The sequence below is a fragment of the Pteropus medius genome, unplaced genomic scaffold, assembly GCF_902729225.1.
Source record: "Pteropus medius unplaced genomic scaffold, Ma_sr-lr_union100, whole genome shotgun sequence".
Lineage (NCBI taxonomy): Eukaryota > Metazoa > Chordata > Mammalia > Chiroptera > Pteropodidae > Pteropus > Pteropus medius.
The window spans coordinates 26,542,251-26,561,069 of NW_024344378.1; the positions used below are offsets into that span (position 1 = coordinate 26,542,251).

General features: G+C 34.1%; 1 protein-coding gene across 3 annotated transcripts in view; it reads right to left on the reverse strand.

Moving 5' to 3' along the window:
- TNKS2 (tankyrase 2) overlaps positions 1 to 18,819 on the reverse strand; it is a 56,074-nt gene that overhangs the window by 17,864 nt on the left and 19,391 nt on the right. For all 3 annotated transcript variants that reach the window (XR_005654732.1, XM_039871740.1, XM_039871741.1), the window contains exons 8-17: positions 16,846 to 17,032; positions 15,716 to 15,837; positions 13,413 to 13,504; positions 13,247 to 13,325; positions 10,466 to 10,637; positions 8,439 to 8,518; positions 5,107 to 5,252; positions 4,374 to 4,539; positions 3,466 to 3,685; positions 627 to 736 (exon numbers count right to left, since the gene is read on the reverse strand). Coding sequence is in view for 2 of the 3 variants with exons in the window: in XM_039871740.1 (XP_039727674.1) it covers positions 627 to 736; positions 3,466 to 3,685; positions 4,374 to 4,539; positions 5,107 to 5,252; positions 8,439 to 8,518; positions 10,466 to 10,637; positions 13,247 to 13,325; positions 13,413 to 13,504; positions 15,716 to 15,837; positions 16,846 to 17,032 (1,374 nt within the window). In the remaining variant the exon portion in view is untranslated. The remainder of the gene's footprint in view (positions 1 to 626; positions 737 to 3,465; positions 3,686 to 4,373; positions 4,540 to 5,106; positions 5,253 to 8,438; positions 8,519 to 10,465; positions 10,638 to 13,246; positions 13,326 to 13,412; positions 13,505 to 15,715; positions 15,838 to 16,845; positions 17,033 to 18,819) is intronic.

Here is an 18,819-nt window from a genome sequence, read left to right on the forward strand (position 1 = left end):
TTTAGTTCCTAAAAAGAATCTAGTCATGTATCTGTTGTTTCATGTTTTCATTCTTAGTCTGAAAATGAAAAGAAAAGCTGTGTTTCTCCCCAACATTATAATTTATGGCTAGTTAACTTAAAATTATAGTAGACATTTCAATAACTTGAGAAATGATCTAGATAGTGTGAAGAATTCTATAAGGGAGAGAACTAATATGACTTTAACAATTTCTCATTTTTTCAAGTGTTAAAGCTGCTGAACATCGATTTATAAACCAGCAGCCTTCCTCAATTATTCAAACTATACTACTGAAGATGGTAAATCTTGGTTGTAACATTTAGGGCTGTAAAAGTCAGGAGAAATGCATCTGAATCTCTACAGAGTCCTATGAATCCCAATGGGTTTCCTAGGCACAAATAAATAAAATCAACATCTCTATGAAAAGAGACAGCTGCCAAGGAAAGTAATAAAATGAATGGTAAAATGTGCTTGCAATAGATCCAGAATTGAAACTTGGAAGTTATTTAACCTCTTTAGCCCTCATATTTACTCCTCTATAAAATGAGAGAGTCCCTTTGAACTGCAATACTGATTTTCACTTTGAAAATCTCAGAGATTTTTAAAGGTAAAATGAAAGAACTTACCCCATAAGACGCTGCATTATGTAAAGGAATAAGTCCTCCTTTGTCTTGGGCATTCACATCAGCTCCATGTTGTAACAAATACTCTGCAACTTCTAAATTATTATAACCAGCTGATTTAGAAAAGAAGTAAAATTACTTTCAACTGTCAATATAAAAAAGTTACTTATATCTCTATATACCTATATATAAAGCATAAACATTATTTTAAAAACAAACTTTAGAAAAATCTGAAATTCTTGATTGGAGTCTATTAAAAATTTATCATATGGAAAAAAACTATCCACTGGCCTCAAGTTGGAAGCTTTTAGTAATGATACCCATTCATTTTAGACTCTCAAAGTGATTTGCTTGTATCTTTCCTTTTAAAACCTTCTTACCAAAGTCCCTGCCCTCCTGGTTGTTATGTACAAGTTCCTGAACTCAGTTACATGGTCTAAAGGGCTGCAAATTAAAGGCAGTCAATCATATAAAAGCCAAGTTAGGAACATAAGTGGCTGGCAAAGTAGGAGACAGCACCCACCATGGGTCTCAGGACCCCATTTACCCAGATGGCCACAGGGACATGCTTTTTGCTAGAGAGAACTTAGAGGTACACATCTTTACAAGTCTGGCAGCAGGATCTATGTTTGGTGCTAATGCTATGAAGTAAAACTAAGTATTTTATAAATAATGCCATAACCTATCATCTGTCATCTTGGGAACTGTCAGCTTTCTTAGTGCACACTCTTGTGGTAAAGGTATCCTTTATTTGCCACATAATCATAGATTGAATCCAAATCTGGACCTTAACTTTGCCAACATAAAACTAGATTATAACTTGAAACTTTAAAATAGTTCAAAACATTTTATTCACACTTATTTTTATTGTAGTTTTTATCCTTTTGCTGAAGGATCTAAAGTAAAACATTTTAGTAAGATAGAGAAAAACAAAACCACATAACTTTCATAAGCTAAGTATTACAGTGAATCCAAAAGTCCTTCCAGGTCTTAAGGTATAACACTGCCCAAGTGGGCAGAAATATTTTGTGTATATAACATATTTGCCACTTACAAAGGCAACATCGATTTAAATAGCAATGTTAAATGTTCTAAATAAGCTACCATAAAGATATAAAAAGCTAACATAAATAAATATGCACAGCACACTTCAAATCAAATCAGGTCACATCTTCTCTTGCATAAACTAGAAACTCCTGATTTTCTCACCATATGAGAAAAAGTGATAGCATCTGTACCTTATCACCTCTAAAATTCTCTAAAAGACAACATCGATGGAAAAATTCTTTTCCTTGGGCAGTGGAGTCCCAATTTATAGGAGGTGAGAATTTAAAGGTAAAAATCTCATAAAACCAGAATTATCCTTTAAACACTAGGAACACACTGAGTTACACTGTGAGAAGGAAATGAACTGAGAGTAGATTTCTCTCATATCAAAGTGGCAGAAACACCTGCATTACTCTTTTCTCTTTTTAAACCATGTGTGGTTAGATACACTGTATGAGTCAAATGTGCCTATGATGCAAATCCACGGAAGTACTAGCTCAGTGATTTTAATGGCCCATTCTCTATCACCTTCAGTGTAGCTGCACTAAAAACAAAGGTGCACTGTGCCAATTTTATGAGTGAAAATTTACAACAAATATATGTACTCAACTGGGTTCGCCCAAAGTTCCTATGTTGAAGTTTTAACCACCAGTACCTTAGAACAGGGGTTAACAACTCCTGGGCCATGGATTGGTACCGGTTTGTGTCCTGTTAGGAACTGGGCCGCACAGCAGGAGGTGAGCAGCAGGTTAGCAAGCAAAGCTTCACCTGTATTTGTAGTCGCTCCCCAGCACTAGCAACATCACCTCAGCTCCACCTCAGATCATCAGGGATTAGACTCTCATAGGAGCACCAGTCCCTGGTGCCAAAAAGGTGCCTTAGAATGTGACTATTATTTGTAAACAGGTCCTCTAAAGAGGTAATTAAGTTAAAACGAGGTAATTTAGGGTAGGCCCTAATCCAATCTGACTGGTGTCCTTATAAGAGGAGACTAGGACATAGAGAGACACTAGGGACGTGTTCACAACAGAGAAAAAACCGTGTGAGGATACAGCAGAAGGTGGCCACCTGCCAGCCAAGGAGAGAGGCCTCAGGAGAAACCAATCATGCCAACACCTTGATCACCAGAACCGGGAGAAAATAAATTTCTGTTGTTTAAGCCAGTAGTGCCCTACCTCTTTGGCACCAGGGACTGGTGCTCCTATGAGAATCTAATGACTGACGATCTGAGGTGGAACTGAGGTGGTGATGCTAGTGTTGGGGAGCAGCTGCAAATACAGATGAAGCTTCACTTGCTCGCCCACTGCTAACCTCCTGCTGTGCGGCCCAGTTCCTAACAGGCCATGGATTGGTATTAGTCTATGGTCCAGGGTTGGTTTATGTAACTTCTGAAAATCTTTTAAGATTTCTTTTCTGCTTGTGCTTAACAACTATCATCAGAAGAATGGCAAACTTTAGCTTCTCAAGAGGAAGGCTGGCTCAAGCAGCATATTTTTCTCACTCACCAAAGATGATTCAAACAATACGGTAACCTGGAACAAAGGTTCCAAAGTACACAGTGGCTGGCAGAGCTGCTTTCAATTGTTCTTACTGAATGCCACATACTAGTACTAAAGTGAACATGAAGTACAGTTGCCTTGTATAAATACACTAGAGTATAATGGTGGTATTAGAAGATATTTGAACTGAATCGTTTAAGTTTACTTACAGAAAATATTTTACTCAGGTTAAATATTTTACTCAGACAATATCTTAGGTGTTGCCAGACTAACTCTGTGAAACTTCATTCACTTACCTGCTAAATGTAAAGGTGTTGAATGTCGGCCCTGGGTATCACGACAATTGACATTATCAGCAGAAGACAACTTCTTTACTCTGGCTAAACAACCCTTCTTGGCAGCATCTAACAGAGCTGCATCTCCCCTAAGTAGATCCTGAATATCTGTATCTCCATCTTTCACAAGGTCCAAAGGAGTATTTCCATCCCTGTTTTTCTTTGTAGGATCTGCACCATGCTGGGCATGTGAAAAAGAGAAAGGGAGGAATTGGCTTAAGTTTGTCCTAGGTCAATGAAAAAATAGACAATGTAACTACACCAAAGAAAACTATTTTATACTGAGACTCTACCTTAAAGGTTAACATGGTTGTTTTTAATGTTTAATACACAGAAAATTATAATAAAAATATTATAGAGGCAGTTAAATGTTATTGGACTCTTGTAATGCAATAATATAATCAAAATGTTAAACTACATTCAAAATAAGGTATTTCATTAAAAATTAACTTTCATGTATGCTATTTTTAGTTTTCACAAACACTGAAATAAATTATAAATTTAAATTTTAGTCTTGTTTTTACTGTAAAATATCTATACTGGTACCTGTATTAAACCAGTATTATCAATTTTATGAGTGCTAAATAAATCTGGCTTATAAATTACATAATCCATCAAATATTTTGAAGTTAAAGTACTAAAGAAAAATTATAGAACTGTTACATGAGAGCTGACTTTATACAATAGTAAATCTATGTGTGGTAAATATACTCATAGATTAAAATACTGTTTATGACATTTACTCTGAAATCAAGGTAGAGAATTAGGTAACTTTGCTTCCTATCTCCTTACTAAAGTTTATATTAGCATTATTAGAAATATCAAACATATTCTATGAAATACACTCTGTCTGTAGTACTTATATATACCTGGAGCAGAAGTTTGCAAATTTCATATTTTCCTTTTGCTGCAGCTTCATGTAAAGGTGTAAATTTCCATAAATCAGCTACATTAACTACCGCTCCGTGCTTAACAAGTAGTTCAGCAACTTCATAATGTCCATAAGAACATGCATTATGCAATGGTACGAGGCCTCTGAAATGAAAAGTAAGCAATGCAACACAAAGATAGGTTTTAATTGAGGTAATTACATACAGCTGATAAATTTCTTGACCTGCACAAGGGATTATACTGATTATATTTTACAGAACCTAAATATTTACTGAAAGCATAGATGGAAATTTTTGGGGGGAAGCAGGGAGGAAATACTTAAAATTGCAGAGACTATCACAGACATCTATCTACTTAGTATCTATAATTGAGAACTATATAATTTTAAAGAAAAGTAATTTAAAGATAAACTGAAAGAATTCAAATATCCTCAATGCAAACTGAAAAATTTACTATATTAAAAGTCAGTATCATACTAATATTGTAATCTCCTTGGCCATGATAAAATTATAAGGCATTATGCAAATAAGTCTATACATAAATGATAACTATCATGAAATTTTAACTGAAATTAAGAAGCTATATTTAAGCCATGTTAGGAAACAGACTTCCCTGAAAATAAAAAAGCTACCAACTACCATAAAAATATTTTCAGATTTTCTTAGAAACGTCAGATAAAGGAGAGAGGCCATGGCAATTGCTGGTACTTGCCCTTTATCTTTAGCATGCACATCAGCTCCGTGTTGCAGCAGATATTCCACCACAGACACCCTATTATATCCAGCTGCAAAATGGAGTGGTGTAGACTGACGCCCTTCGATGTCTCTGCAGTTGACACTCTGAACAGTACACAATTTCTATAGGATGGAACATAATATACACATGATGCATACATAGTATACATATTTTGGCTTGTTTTCATTCATTTAGTAGAAATTTCAAAAGTCTGATTTTATTTTATTGTCTCATCAAATCAGCATCCTCAACAACTATTTGCTATTCTTACTTCATTTTGTCATTTACTGGAAAAACCTCTGGTCCTCTCATCTATGCCTGTATCATCTTTTATTTGCCAAAGCTAGTAGGTAAATTTTTTCATTACCACTGCTACTATTTACATAAAGATAATCTAAGTATCAACTATCAGCAAGTGTTAAGTCTCATTTTTGGCAAATATATGTAGAAGTACACAGCATCATAGCAGCATCACCTGAGGCTTATTAAAAATTCAGAATATCAGAACCCCATCTACTGAGTCAGAACCTCATTTTAACAAGATTCAAAGGTGATCTGTAAGCACATTAAAATTTGAAAAGTTGTGCTCTAGACTAGTGGTTCTCAAATTTTCGTGTGCACTGGGTCCCTCCCTCCAGATTTTCTAATTCACTGTGTCTGGGGCAGGGTCTGAGATTTTGCATTTCTAACAAGTTCCTAGGTGATGCTGATGCTAGTAGTCAAGGAACTGCATTTAGAGAATTATATTGCATTAATATGGAATGAATTCGCTAATGAATGCTATTGCTTATGTATCGCACCCTTGGGAGAATTAAGAAAATAGTTAATCGAATAATTTCTTGTGTTCTTTGGTTTAGATGAGGAAGCTTAGCTGAGAAAGGCTACGATGGTAACACTCAAAATAATCAGAGTATCGTACATGAAAGAGTTTGGGGAAGAAAAGCAACACAAATGATAAATCGTGGTGCTCAAAGTTAAGAACATCAATATTAGTAAAAACCCTTACTCTATTATCCTACCCAAAAAGCAGTAATAACCTAAGCCTAATAAACAAAAGAATCCAACTATCAGTGGGTTTAACCTCAAGGGGTTTAATTACAGAACTGATAAAGCTCTTCTATGCTATTCAAACAAAAGGTTGTCAGATAATATAGATTCAGGGTCCCAACTGAGAGCTGGCATTTTATGGGTCTGAAGGCTCTAGGAAGAGATGTGCCAGGTGCTGCTAGGTTTGGTAGTTATCACCAGCCACTCGACACCCTACCTGTCAGTTCCAATTTTGTCCACTTTGAGCCAGGTTTTCTAATAGGAATTATCCAGCCTATGGATCACTACTAAACAAATACAAATGAGCACATAATTAAGTGTGCATTGGGTAATATGCAGATGTTACTGACCCAGTGATTCACATCATGCCACCAGTCTAGAGATAAGGAATAGAAATGTTAATGAAGATAAATTTCCTTCAAGTGATTTTAAAAGCCAAGGTGAAGGAAGACAGCCTGATGACTATTCTCAGACTAAGGGAAAGAGGAAGGTCTTTCTCAACCGATGTCATTATTCCGTTTTCTAAGTCCAATTCCTGGCCCCAATCTCATCATCTCATCTCTTTATCTATTTCTTCCTCCTTCTATCTTTATGAAAACAAAGTCTAGTCTTTAATAGTATGTACGCTAAATATAATTTTATGCTCTTTTATATGTCAGTGGATGAGCATTTAAAATTTTTAATCGCTTCCACAACCAATAAAAAAATCAGCTAGTTGCCCTTTAACTCATTGCCTTTAACTTAATTTTTTTTCACATCTGCAGAAAAAAAAATCAGCTCACCACTTTTAACTCAAGTGATTTGTTTTCCTATAAGTCAGTAGTCAGTAACAGAAACAAAATCCTCCTTTCCACATCCTACTAGCCTCCTACTTAAGGGAATAAATATGAAACATGTCAAATAATAAAACTGCATTTTAATAGCATTTTTTCTTTGAAAAATGATATTATTTTAAAAATAAAATCTTAAGTTATTTGGAAATAACTGTACTATCTATGTAGATAAAGCAGTAGGAAAGGATCACATGGACTTTTAAATTAACTTCCGGAAATCTTTCTATTTAAAAAAACAGTGAATAAGTTTCCTTAGCACTCAAGCTCAGATGAGACCAACATTTATATTTTGTTCTCAGTAAATCTCAGAAAATTGACTTTGTGGGGCGAGTATGTTCTGGAGTGAGAACACCATATGGAAATATAGTGATATTGCTCAATGAAACAGCTACTTCTACAAATCAAATCAATACATTTAGATTTTTATAAAACTTATTACCTGTCAATGATGCTTCAAATATGACCAGTATTGTTGTGAAAAAGTCTGGGATCGGGGGAGGGAACACAACAAAGTTGTTTTCTCCTACTAGTTTTAGAAATTAAAATAACATAATTGCCAGAAAAAGTTTTCCAAACTGAGAAAAAAAACATTACTGCATTATTAAAAAAATTATTTAACTCAGAAAACATACATGCTGAGTTGATTTTAATTTATATTAGTTGAACTAAAAACCATTCTTGCTCTTTCAAAATGTTAGGCTTTTGAATTACATATTTACCTAGATATACAGTATCTGTCGGTAACACAAATATCTGGTATAGGTATTACATTACATACAATTCTACTTGAAAAAGTAAAGGAAAATCTGAGGAAGGGTTATTCTAGGAAAGACTATTATAGGAGATGGGCCATGTAAGAGCTGCAGTTAGCTCTTCAAAAAATGTCAGTTTAGATGAATTGAAGATTATTAGGACACAGTGGCTCTTAAAAGTGGCAATGCACTGTATTATTATTATATTTAAATACTAGGCAAAGAAATGAAGAAACCAGAAGAAATGTAGAGACAGAGTGACACAATGTTTAGCTTTTTTCCTCATTTCTTGTTTTATGTGGCATATGGACAATAATTTGATATACCTTATTTTTTTTAAAGGGACAAATGTATAGGTTCAATGGACAATAATTTGATATACCTTATTTTTTTTAAAGGGACAAATGTATAGGTTCTTTAAACAAAATTCATTTCCATAAACATGCAGTTTATTTAAACCTGTGACTATGATGTATTTACAGAGAAGCATATGAAACTAAAAGGCTTCTTTTATGACTCAATAACCCTAATTTGCAGAAAACTAAATTAGTATCATTTACCTTTTAAAATAAAGGACATATAACTAGGCTCTTCATTTTAACATTACAGATTCATTAAGTAAGCAATGTCAAAATAAAAATCCAAAGTTAACAAAAAACATAAGATCATATCTTACTTTTACAGTTTCTACATCTCCAGCCTTTGCAGCCTCCAGCAACTGTCTGTCTGCCTCAGAATTACCTAATGGGATACCCTCTAAAAAGAGAGAGAATGAAAGAGTGATTAACTCCTACTTCAGAGGTAGAACCAAGCTTTAAAGGAGGCAGTTTATCTAAAAGTAGAATTCTTTTACAGTTTGGTAAATTATGCAGAAAATCCCTATGGCAGTAAAGAAAAACCAGTAATAATTTCTTCGAACTTAAATATATAAATATATATATATATGTAAATGTGAATAATCACTATGTGATTTAAACAATGTAAAGGAACATAAAATAGATGAAAAAAGATGGCCTGCTCAAAACCAAGCCTGTTGAATGGCAGAAAAATATTAAATTAGGAGAGCAATGGCCAGAGATCTAACCATGGTTCTGCCATTAACTAGCTAGCTATCTGACTGGGGCAAGTTGTTTGAACTTACTGGGTCTCTCAAATTTTTCCAGTTCTAAAGAGAGACAAGTTGTACTAGAAGATATCTGAAGTCATTTTCAGGTTTGAAATTCTGTTTTATAACTCATATAAATCTCAAAGGAAAGGAACAAAACATGTACCTTGTATCTTAGAACAAAATAAACTCCAGATGGATTAAAGACTTAAGTATAAAAATTAAAACTTAAATATAATAGAAGAATATATAGGTGAATATTTTTTATCTTGCAGTAGAAAAGTGTCTTAGAGTAGAAAAAAGCAGAACCAAAACTGGTTTAGAAAAAATATCTGCCAGGCGTTAAATGAAGTTATAAGGCAAAGAGAAAAATAGAACATTGCAACATACATCTTAGAAAGCAAAATAACATTCCCCCACCAACCATTAGTGGGCAAAGAGGAAATGGGAGAACTACATGACAGTTTTCCTATAATCTGCATTTTAAAAGCATCGATTACTTCTGTAATTTATACACACATTCAAAATTTATCTAAAAAAAAGACTGAGAATCATAATGCCTAGTGCTGACAAGGAAAACTGGTCCTGTCACACACTGTTAGTTGTAGAGTGTAAAATGGTACATAACCACTTTTCTAGAAGGTGAACTGACAATTATAAGCTAACCTTTGACTTAGAAATTGTACTTGGATCATTTATTCTAAGAAAGTAGCTAGAAAGGTAAGTAATAGCACCTAGCATAAAACCATCAAGACTGTAAATGTCTGTCATTAGGCAACTGAATAGGACTAGTGTTATACCCTCAAGATTGATAGAACAAATGTGTGGTGTATGGGAAAATACAGGTAATCTTGAAAGCAGTCTTGTAGTTAGTTCAGTTTTAGCAGTTTCCAGGAGGTTTTATCAACCTGCCTTTATCTATTCAAGTAGTGTTTTTCTCAAAATGTAGTTTCTAGGCCTCAGATGTAAGGATCATCGAGGGTGACTGTTAAAGATACAAAAGGCTTGATGTGTTACATTTCTTCTCATTTGAGTTTTGAGGACGTCAAAGGCACACAAAATTTTAGTAAAATGTAGCAACGTAGGCAAAGGATTTTAATTTCAGGTAACCTGATTTCTAGACTGAAATGTTTAACCTATGTGTAGATATATTTTTAAATGTAATGAATATGAGTGAATTTAATAGTTAAATGTTTTAATACATCAAATGGTTGGATAACAAAATCTATATGCCTTTCATACAAAAAATCTAAAAGAGGAGTGAAGAAATAGAGCCAATCTTTAGACCATGATTTATCGCTATGGTTGCTCTACTAAGAGACACATACCTTAAAGTTTTCCCTTCTTTAAAAAGAAATAGTAACTATTATATCTTACTCTTAAAAGCTTTCTTTTAGAGAAATTGGACAGAAAATGCTACTGGAACAAAATGATAATTAAGATTTAATGACATTTGGGCATTGAGAATAATAAATTAGGGAGAAAAAACAGCCTGCCAAAATTAAAAAAAATGTTTTCTTTTTACCTCCAACTCCCACATATGTGAAAAAAATTTAAAGATTAAATAAAAAAATTAATTTCATGAAAGCACCTAATACCTTGAAGAAGCTGCTGCACGTTTTCATTTCCCATCTGTAAGGCAGTAAAGCCCTGAAGGGATATGATGTTGGGGTCACAGCCGTAGCTCAGAAGTAGGCGACAGGTTTGTAGATGACCACAGTGTGCAGCTCTGTGCAGAGAAGTCTGACCAAGATTATCCAGAGCATTAACCTTAACAATGGAGAAAACAATGAAATTAGCCTTCAATGCAAAATCTAAAACCATCCAAGCATGTATTTAACACCTGCTACTAATTTAAAATTTTCAATTATTTTTTTATGAAGCCTATTATCCAGTGCCAAAGCAAGTATTTCTACTCAAATCTAAAGAGTAAATTCACCAATTCATGAAAGCTGACATTAGAAGGAAGACTCGAATTTGGGCTAAATGTGTGCAATGCTGATTAACAGTTGTGTTTGGCATTACAGTATTAATCGATTCACTGCATTCAGAGCTAGACACTGCCTAAGAAAGCCCAATCCATGTATTTTTATGGATCTCTGAGGTCCAGAAATGTGGAGGCTAACATCAAGATAGACAATAGTCAATAACAAAGCCAGAGACTAAATTAGAAACACTTATTTCTATTAGCTGAATCTTCTACATTTTTTTATCATGTACAATATAACCTGTATGAATAAATACGGTATATTCACACTACGGAATACTCATAAGCAATAAAAAAGAACAAACAATGGATATGTGGATGGATCATCGAAACATTATACCGAAGAAAAAACCTTACACAAGACTATATATTGTATGATTCCATAGACATGAAAGCCTGGAACAGGCAAATACAATCTATGCAGGAAAAAATCAAAATGGTTATTGCCTCTAGGGGTGGAGATTACTTTGAATGGGGCCCTGTCTGTGCCATGAAATAACGTTCTGTTTTTTGGCAAGTTTTGGTTACACAGGTGTATGTACTGGTCAAAACTCAGTAAATGTACATTTAAGATTTGTGCATTTCATTGCATGTAAATTTTACATCCAAAAAACCCCTTTAAATGAATAATAACCTCTAGCTGATGTCTATGTGGAAATATTTAGGGAGAAGTACACGATAATTTGCAAATTAAATCTGAAATGTGTCAAGAAAATAAGATATGTTGATAGAGGAAAAAAATGATACCTAATAAAATACAGTAAAATGTCAGTAATAGAATCTAGGTGGTGGGTACATAGTTATTATCTATGAAATTCTTTCAAATCTAGGTGGTGGGTACATAGTTATTATCTATGAAATTCTTTCAAATTGGTTGTATTTTTGAAAATGTTCATCATAATTTAAAAAATCGCCTATTAATACTCCCCCATCTCATCCCTAACCCCAATCCCTCTGCACCAGAAATAATTCAGAACATAATTGAGAAATTAAGTTCCTCAGTAAACAATCCTGTGGCTACTAGTGTGTTTTGAGACACTGTCCAATTCATATTCATGGAATTGGAGAATAAACAGAAATATAGTTGACTTTCTCAATGAATCTAAAACTACAAATAGCTAAATCTCCAGGCTTATAGAATCTGAGAAGATTTAAAATGCTCAAGGTAATTAATCTATTTATTCACATACCAAAATCGATGAAATATGAAACATATCTGGAGACATATCCACTTATAAACTTTATTTGGGTACCACTCTGTTTTAAGATTAAGGTGACCAACTTGTCCTGGTTTGCCTGGGACTTCCCAGTTTTAGCAGTGAAAGTCCTGTGTTTCTGGAAATCTCTCAGTCCTGGACAAACCTGAATGATTGGTCACCTTAGTCAGGACGGTTTCATTAAGTTTCACAACTCAAATGTAATATGCATCCCAATATTCTTCTAGTAACGTATCACATATATAAAATAAGCAATCAGTGGAAAGTTGTAGAAAAGACAAATGAGATATGCCAAGCAGTCATGCAGAAATAACTTTATTTTATTCAATAATTTACAATAGAAAAGATTCAGATTATACATTATCAAGAAAATCCTCCAAATCAAAGAAAAATTAAGATACTGAGAGGCAACAGAAAAAGAAATTGTAGAATTCTAAGTGTTCCTCGAGTGGAAACCCAAGAAGGACAGATCAGAAAACTATTCTGCAAAGCGCATTTAGAGAAGAGCCTTGGGGTCACCCAGGGGGAAAGGATTTGTATTTTTCTTCTCTCTTCACTCAGAACAACACCATTCTTTGTTTCATAACGAATTTCTATTAAATATTTTGTTTAAGAAGGCAAGGATCTGTAGCAAGGATCTGAAACTGCTGAATTAGGTGACTTTCATCTCCTAATCTGGGATGCTATGTCTATCTTTCACTGACTATTAATTTTTTAAATTCCTGGGTAAGAAATGATGACTTTTAGCCTTGATGAAAACATAATTATTCCATGAATAAAATGCTTTGTGTACAAATGTCAACTGAAAAACAGTGACTTCCCAATATGAGGAGGTAGTTTTTTAGTTAAGTTATTGAAATAATTTCCTTCTGTTCCAAGTTTTTTGGCTCAGTCATAGAAATAACAAAGGGTAAGAAAATAAGAAAGGATGTGACTGAGGTAAACAATAGGAGTTACCACAGTAACCAAGGAACAAAAGTAAGATAGGCCAGAATCAGTATATCTCTAGTTGGGGATATTTTCCATAAGCTTTCCAGCAAAAATCAGATAAACTATCTGCAGGACTATTAAGTATAGATTAAGAGAAAAAAATTAATACCTATCAGAAAGTAAATAGTTTAGGAACTCAGGCATTTCATCTGCTAAACAGAAAATAATGCAAAAAAGAAGTATACCTTTGCTTCATGTTTCACCACTACTTCAACAACATCGTTATGTGCTTTCTCAGATGCCACGTGTAGAGGGGTCAAGAATCTTAAAGAGAAAAAGTCAGCCATACAATGAATGTATTTTCCAAATAATAAAATGTCAAGAATTTTTAATTATTAAAAGTATACTTACTCTTTAGTCTTTTCATTGATGTTAGCTCCTTTTCTTAGCAACAGTTCACATATTTGCTTTCTTTTGGGATATGGAGATGCAGCAGCACAATGCTAGATAATTTAAATTGCAGCATTAAACAAGGATGATACATGATTGATTTTTAAGAACATTTGTGTTACTAATCAAGAAGTTATTTCACTTCCTTGTTTTATTTTGATTTTAACTTTGCTACTCAAAGACTTTCTACTGGATAGAATGTGCAATGATTACTAAATTCTAGCAAGGCCTGAAAATCTTATTTACCAGATGGTGTCTGTTACTAAATATTCTGATCAAGCTTTACAGTTGTCTTACATCTTCGAAAAAGCCACTACTGATGTGACGAAAAATTTAATGTGATCAATACTCCTTTAAAAAAATAGATGGTGTTTATGTTATTTTTTTAAAGGTTAATTAATAAAATGCCTCAAAGTTTGGGGTTTCCTTATGTGAAGTAACACAGCACTCATCAGCTCTGGGTGCTGCTTGGTAATAGCACTAATGGAATAGCTGACAAGATGAGTAGTATGTATTTCTCTTTCAACTAGTTGCTGTAGCAGAAAAAGGAGCTTAGATTACTTGTTTGGCAACAATGAGTGGTAGAATATGATATACTTTGAGTTGGATTTATCAAGGAGGAAGGGAGACAGGAGGTAGGGATTTGCTAGTTATAAATCTAATTAAATGTTTCATGCTCAGGTCCGAAATCTTTGCATCCTCAACGTCCAGGATGATATCATAAATAAGTGTTTAATAAATGTCTGAATGGCTGAATGACTAAATTGATGTTGGTGTAAACCTAAAAATTCATGGAATAAAAGTTCTGAATAATTGTTAAGTTAAATTGTTCTATACATCTAAATATATAGTAAACATGAAATTTGTTCTGATTTTGACCTCCTGCTAAAAATAAAGCTTGTATGATCTTCGTGACTTTGCTTCATTCATTCTTTAATGTTGTCACTAAAATAATCCCTTTGCCCTCAATAAAACCATTTCTAATTGGTGAACATAACTCCTTTGGTATGTTATGAGTAATCATCCCAGGATATCTACTAGGATGGAAATAAACTATTTCTAAGAATTCTTGATCACATCCATTTCAAATTGCACCCTTATTCCTCTGCTCCATCCTGGGACAGGGCCTGCGATCTCTGGAAACCTGGAAGATATTTCCCCTGGACCACAACTATCCAATACTTAGCTCTAGTATGTTTTAAGGTTAAAAACAAAAATAAGTTGTTTAATAGCAGGATATTTCAGGGAAAACAACACGTAGTAGTAACTCTTCAGGCCAGAAATTTTTCCATGCCAGTCTTTCCAAGTTTCTCTGTACTTTTAATTTTGCATTAGCATTTATTAGTCTGCATCTTTGCAATTTTTTTTAACTTGGATACTTTTTATAAGTTAAGTAGCAAAAAGGTCTAAAATGTTTTATGGATAGGTTTCTACATGACTTTTGCATAGTTTACATCATGGCATAAAGAAAGTTAAATTTGCCCCTAAACACATTAATTTACTTAGAGTCATCTTCCCTTACCCAAAGTACATTCAATAATTCATATAGCGGGACTTTGTTCCTTTTACATTTCTACTCCTAAGGTAGCCTCTGATTATATCATTCTTTTTCCTATCTTACTAGGAAAGGGTATAATCAGTTTACCCTTACTAGCTCCCATTCTTTTCTGTTTCTCCACAGACTGCCTGGCTCTCATTTAGTTTGTTACAGTTCCACAGAGCTGTCATTACCTCTATTAGGGAAGTAGTCTCCGCTTACACACTTTATTCACACAACATAGAGGGGAGACACATAGATTTTAGACCTAATTTTGAAAAATATTATAATACTAGAAGGAAAACCAAGTAATTTTTATCTTGATGGCAGAATTCTTCTTTTTCATTATTTTCACTGGGTTCCAAGATTTCAGTCAGAAACATTTATAATATATACCATGTGTGATAGTAAAAATTACATATAATATATGCCGGTATATAAATAAATCTTTTTTATGGACGGATACTCATATGAATAACAGTATTGCCTTTTGCGGGGTGAGACTGCCTACTTTTCTAGATTGTTTGACATTTTTTCTTTATGTACAGGCATTAATTTTTAAAAAGCACATTTTAAAATAATGCTATTATTGAAAGTAGGACAGAAAGTAGTTACCCTGTATCATCGAAGGAAGTAGGACATTATGATTAGTTAAGCATGTTTTTGGTTATTTTATTTTTTTATTTTTTGGTTATTGCATTTTAAAAACTTAAGTCTGAAACATTACCAATGCTGTTTCATGTGTTTGAGGATGCTTAAAATTCACCATTTCCAGAGAGAGATGTTTTTTGATTCGTGTAACATCAGCTTCCCGTGCAGCTTGCAGCAAAGAATGGCCTTTAAATTCATCTAGATAAAGAACAAGCATTTATATCTGCATGAGAATTATTGAATGGATGGGATTTAGTCAGTAAAAAACACTATTTTCCTTGAAATTATTTTCAGAATTATCTACTAAAATAGCCAAATTGAGGCTCTGAAGATATTCTTCAAATTTAACCCCTGAAAAGGGAGACAGTGGTATTCTAGTTCTCCTCAGTTATGACCCAATTCATCCTCAACTTTATATATGCATTTAGCCCATGGCCAACTCAAGGTCTATTTTAGTCTGGAGTTCTGCAATATATTCCCAGACGAGAGTTCTGAGAATTTTCCAAAGCACTTTCCTCAGTAAAGAAATAAAAGATGATCATAGTCCCTATACTGACACTATGGAAACAGGTAGTTGTGCTCACACATCAGAGAACTGAGGACTAGACAAGTTGGAAATTTTCAAGAGGCACCTACTGATGAACAAATGAAAGAGGGTATTTTCTCAAGATTCCTCTCTTTTATTCATCAGATTTGTGAAATGATCCATTAACCTTTATTATTACAGAATAATACAAGTTTCCTATTTATGTACAACAATACTATATCTGAACTAGGTGACTATTTCTCAGTACATCTACTTCAGCTACAAACAAGAAACCATAGAATTGTCCAAATACCAAAGAATATTAAATGGTAAATCTGAGAAATAGGTTTGCAATATGGTAATCCTATAAATAACACTAACTTCAATGGCAGATTAACTAGAGGGTCTCATCAAAGATAGGAACAAAACCCCAATTGTTTTTTTCCCCAAAAGCATATCATCAATAAGACCGATACATACAAAGAAGCATTTTTCATAGCATCTGAAGAGCAGAATGAGTGAACTTCCAAATGATTAAATACACTATCTGAGCAACAGCAGATACTCATGGCTAAGGAAAATATTTTTTATTTAAAAATTTCTACAAACAAGAAAGAAAAAATTTTTAGTTTATTGATTATCATAATATCCTAGCTAAACTTTCATCATTTCATACTCACATGCTAATCTTTCCTTTAACTGTGGTGTGGGAGCCAAGTCTATAGCACTTTTATTGTGACAATTCAGCAGTGTTGGATCTGCACCATAACTTAAGAGAAGAGAACACACTTCAACCCTGTTCTTAGAAGCTGCCTCATGAAGAGGCGTGAATTGCCACAAGTCCATTGCATTTACACAGGCACCATGCTGGGGGAGGAAAGCATATATTTAGTTTAATTTTTAAGAGAATTTAGAATTATTAGTACTCTGTAATTTAACATTAAGCAAGCTTAAACAGGTTATGTTTCCAAAGTTCACTTTTTAAACCAATTATTTCAGAAAGACTTTTTCTCCATAAAAGAAACAGTAGCTGGTTGCTAGGTCTACCCACAAAGGCCTATTTAACTCTTTTATTGTTAAAAACAGTTAAGTATGAAGCTTTAGATTTAAAATGCATCTTTTCCTTTTTTGAGGAATAATTTACATGTGGTAAAATGCAGTTCTTAAGTATATACAGTCCACACTCATCCATGGGGATATGTTCCAACCCCCTGTGGATGCCTGAAACCGTGGATAGTACCAAACCACACTATGTTTTTCTTATACATACATACATGTGATAAAGTTTAATTTATAAATTAGGCACAGTAAGAGAGAAACAATAATAATAAAATAGATTCATTATAACAATATACTGTAATAAATGTTATGTGAATGTGGTCTCTCAAAATATCTTACTGTGGGGTAGCTCCACAGTGGTTAGTACGTCTGCTTTGCACACAGAAGGTCCTGGGTTCGCGCCCCAGGCGGAGCCACAGACCATGCCCCAGGTGTGCCAGGCCCTGGGTGCACGCCACAAGCATGTGGGTGGGGACACCCCGCCTTCAGAGATCCAGTTCTTAAGGGGAAACGACAACATACATGGATCAAGGGTGGAAGTGGGGGAGGGGTGTGGAATTAAAGGGGAGAAAAAAATTTACTGTACTGTACTCATCTTTTCACTTAAAAGAAGCACTTTATGGCTTCTCTTTGGCATGTCCGAATTGCCAGCATCACTACTTTTGCTCTTTACTAAGTAAAATAATGGTTAAATACAATCACCATAATATCGGCACAGCAAGCTGGTAACAGATAGTTAAAAAATTACTAACTTGCAGGTAGCATTTACAGCATGGATACATGATTCATGTTCCAAGTGGGACAGGGCAAGATTTAATCACACTACTCAGAATGGCAAACAATTTAAAACTTATCAACTGTTTATGTGGAATTTTCCATTTTGGACCACAGTTGACTGTGGGTAACTGTAAGTGCAGAAAGTAAAACCGTGGGTGGTGGGTGGGGACTACTGTAGTTTGCTGAGTTTTGACAAATGTACATATTCATGATACTATCACCCAATTCAAGATATAGGACACTTTTCATTACCCCAGAATGTTCCCTCATGCTCCTTTTTATAGACAATTCTGCCCCCATTCTGATGTTAGCACCATAAATTAGATCTACCTGTTCTTGAATTTCATAAAAATGGAAGAACACAGTATGTACTACCTTCTTTCACATATGTTTACAAGTCATTCATGTTGTTGTATCAATAATTCATTTTTATTGCTGAGCAGCATTCCATTGTATAAGAAATACCATAATTTACTTATTCGTCATCCTGTTGATGGGTATTTGGAGCATTCCTAGTTTTTAACTATTACGAATAAGCTGTTATGAACATTAACGTACAAGTCTCTTTATGGACACATGCTGTCATTTGCATATATCACTAGGAGTGGAATTGCTGGGTCATATGGTAGATATATGTTTAGTTTTATTAGAAACTGCCAAACACTTTTCTAAAATGGCTGTATTATTTTTGCATTGCTTCCATAAATGTTTGAGTTCAGTGCTCCACTGCCTTGCTAATACTTATCATCCGTCTTTTTAATTTTAGCCATTTCCAAGTATTGGAGTTGGATGGACCACAAAAGTCCTTCTAGTTCAGC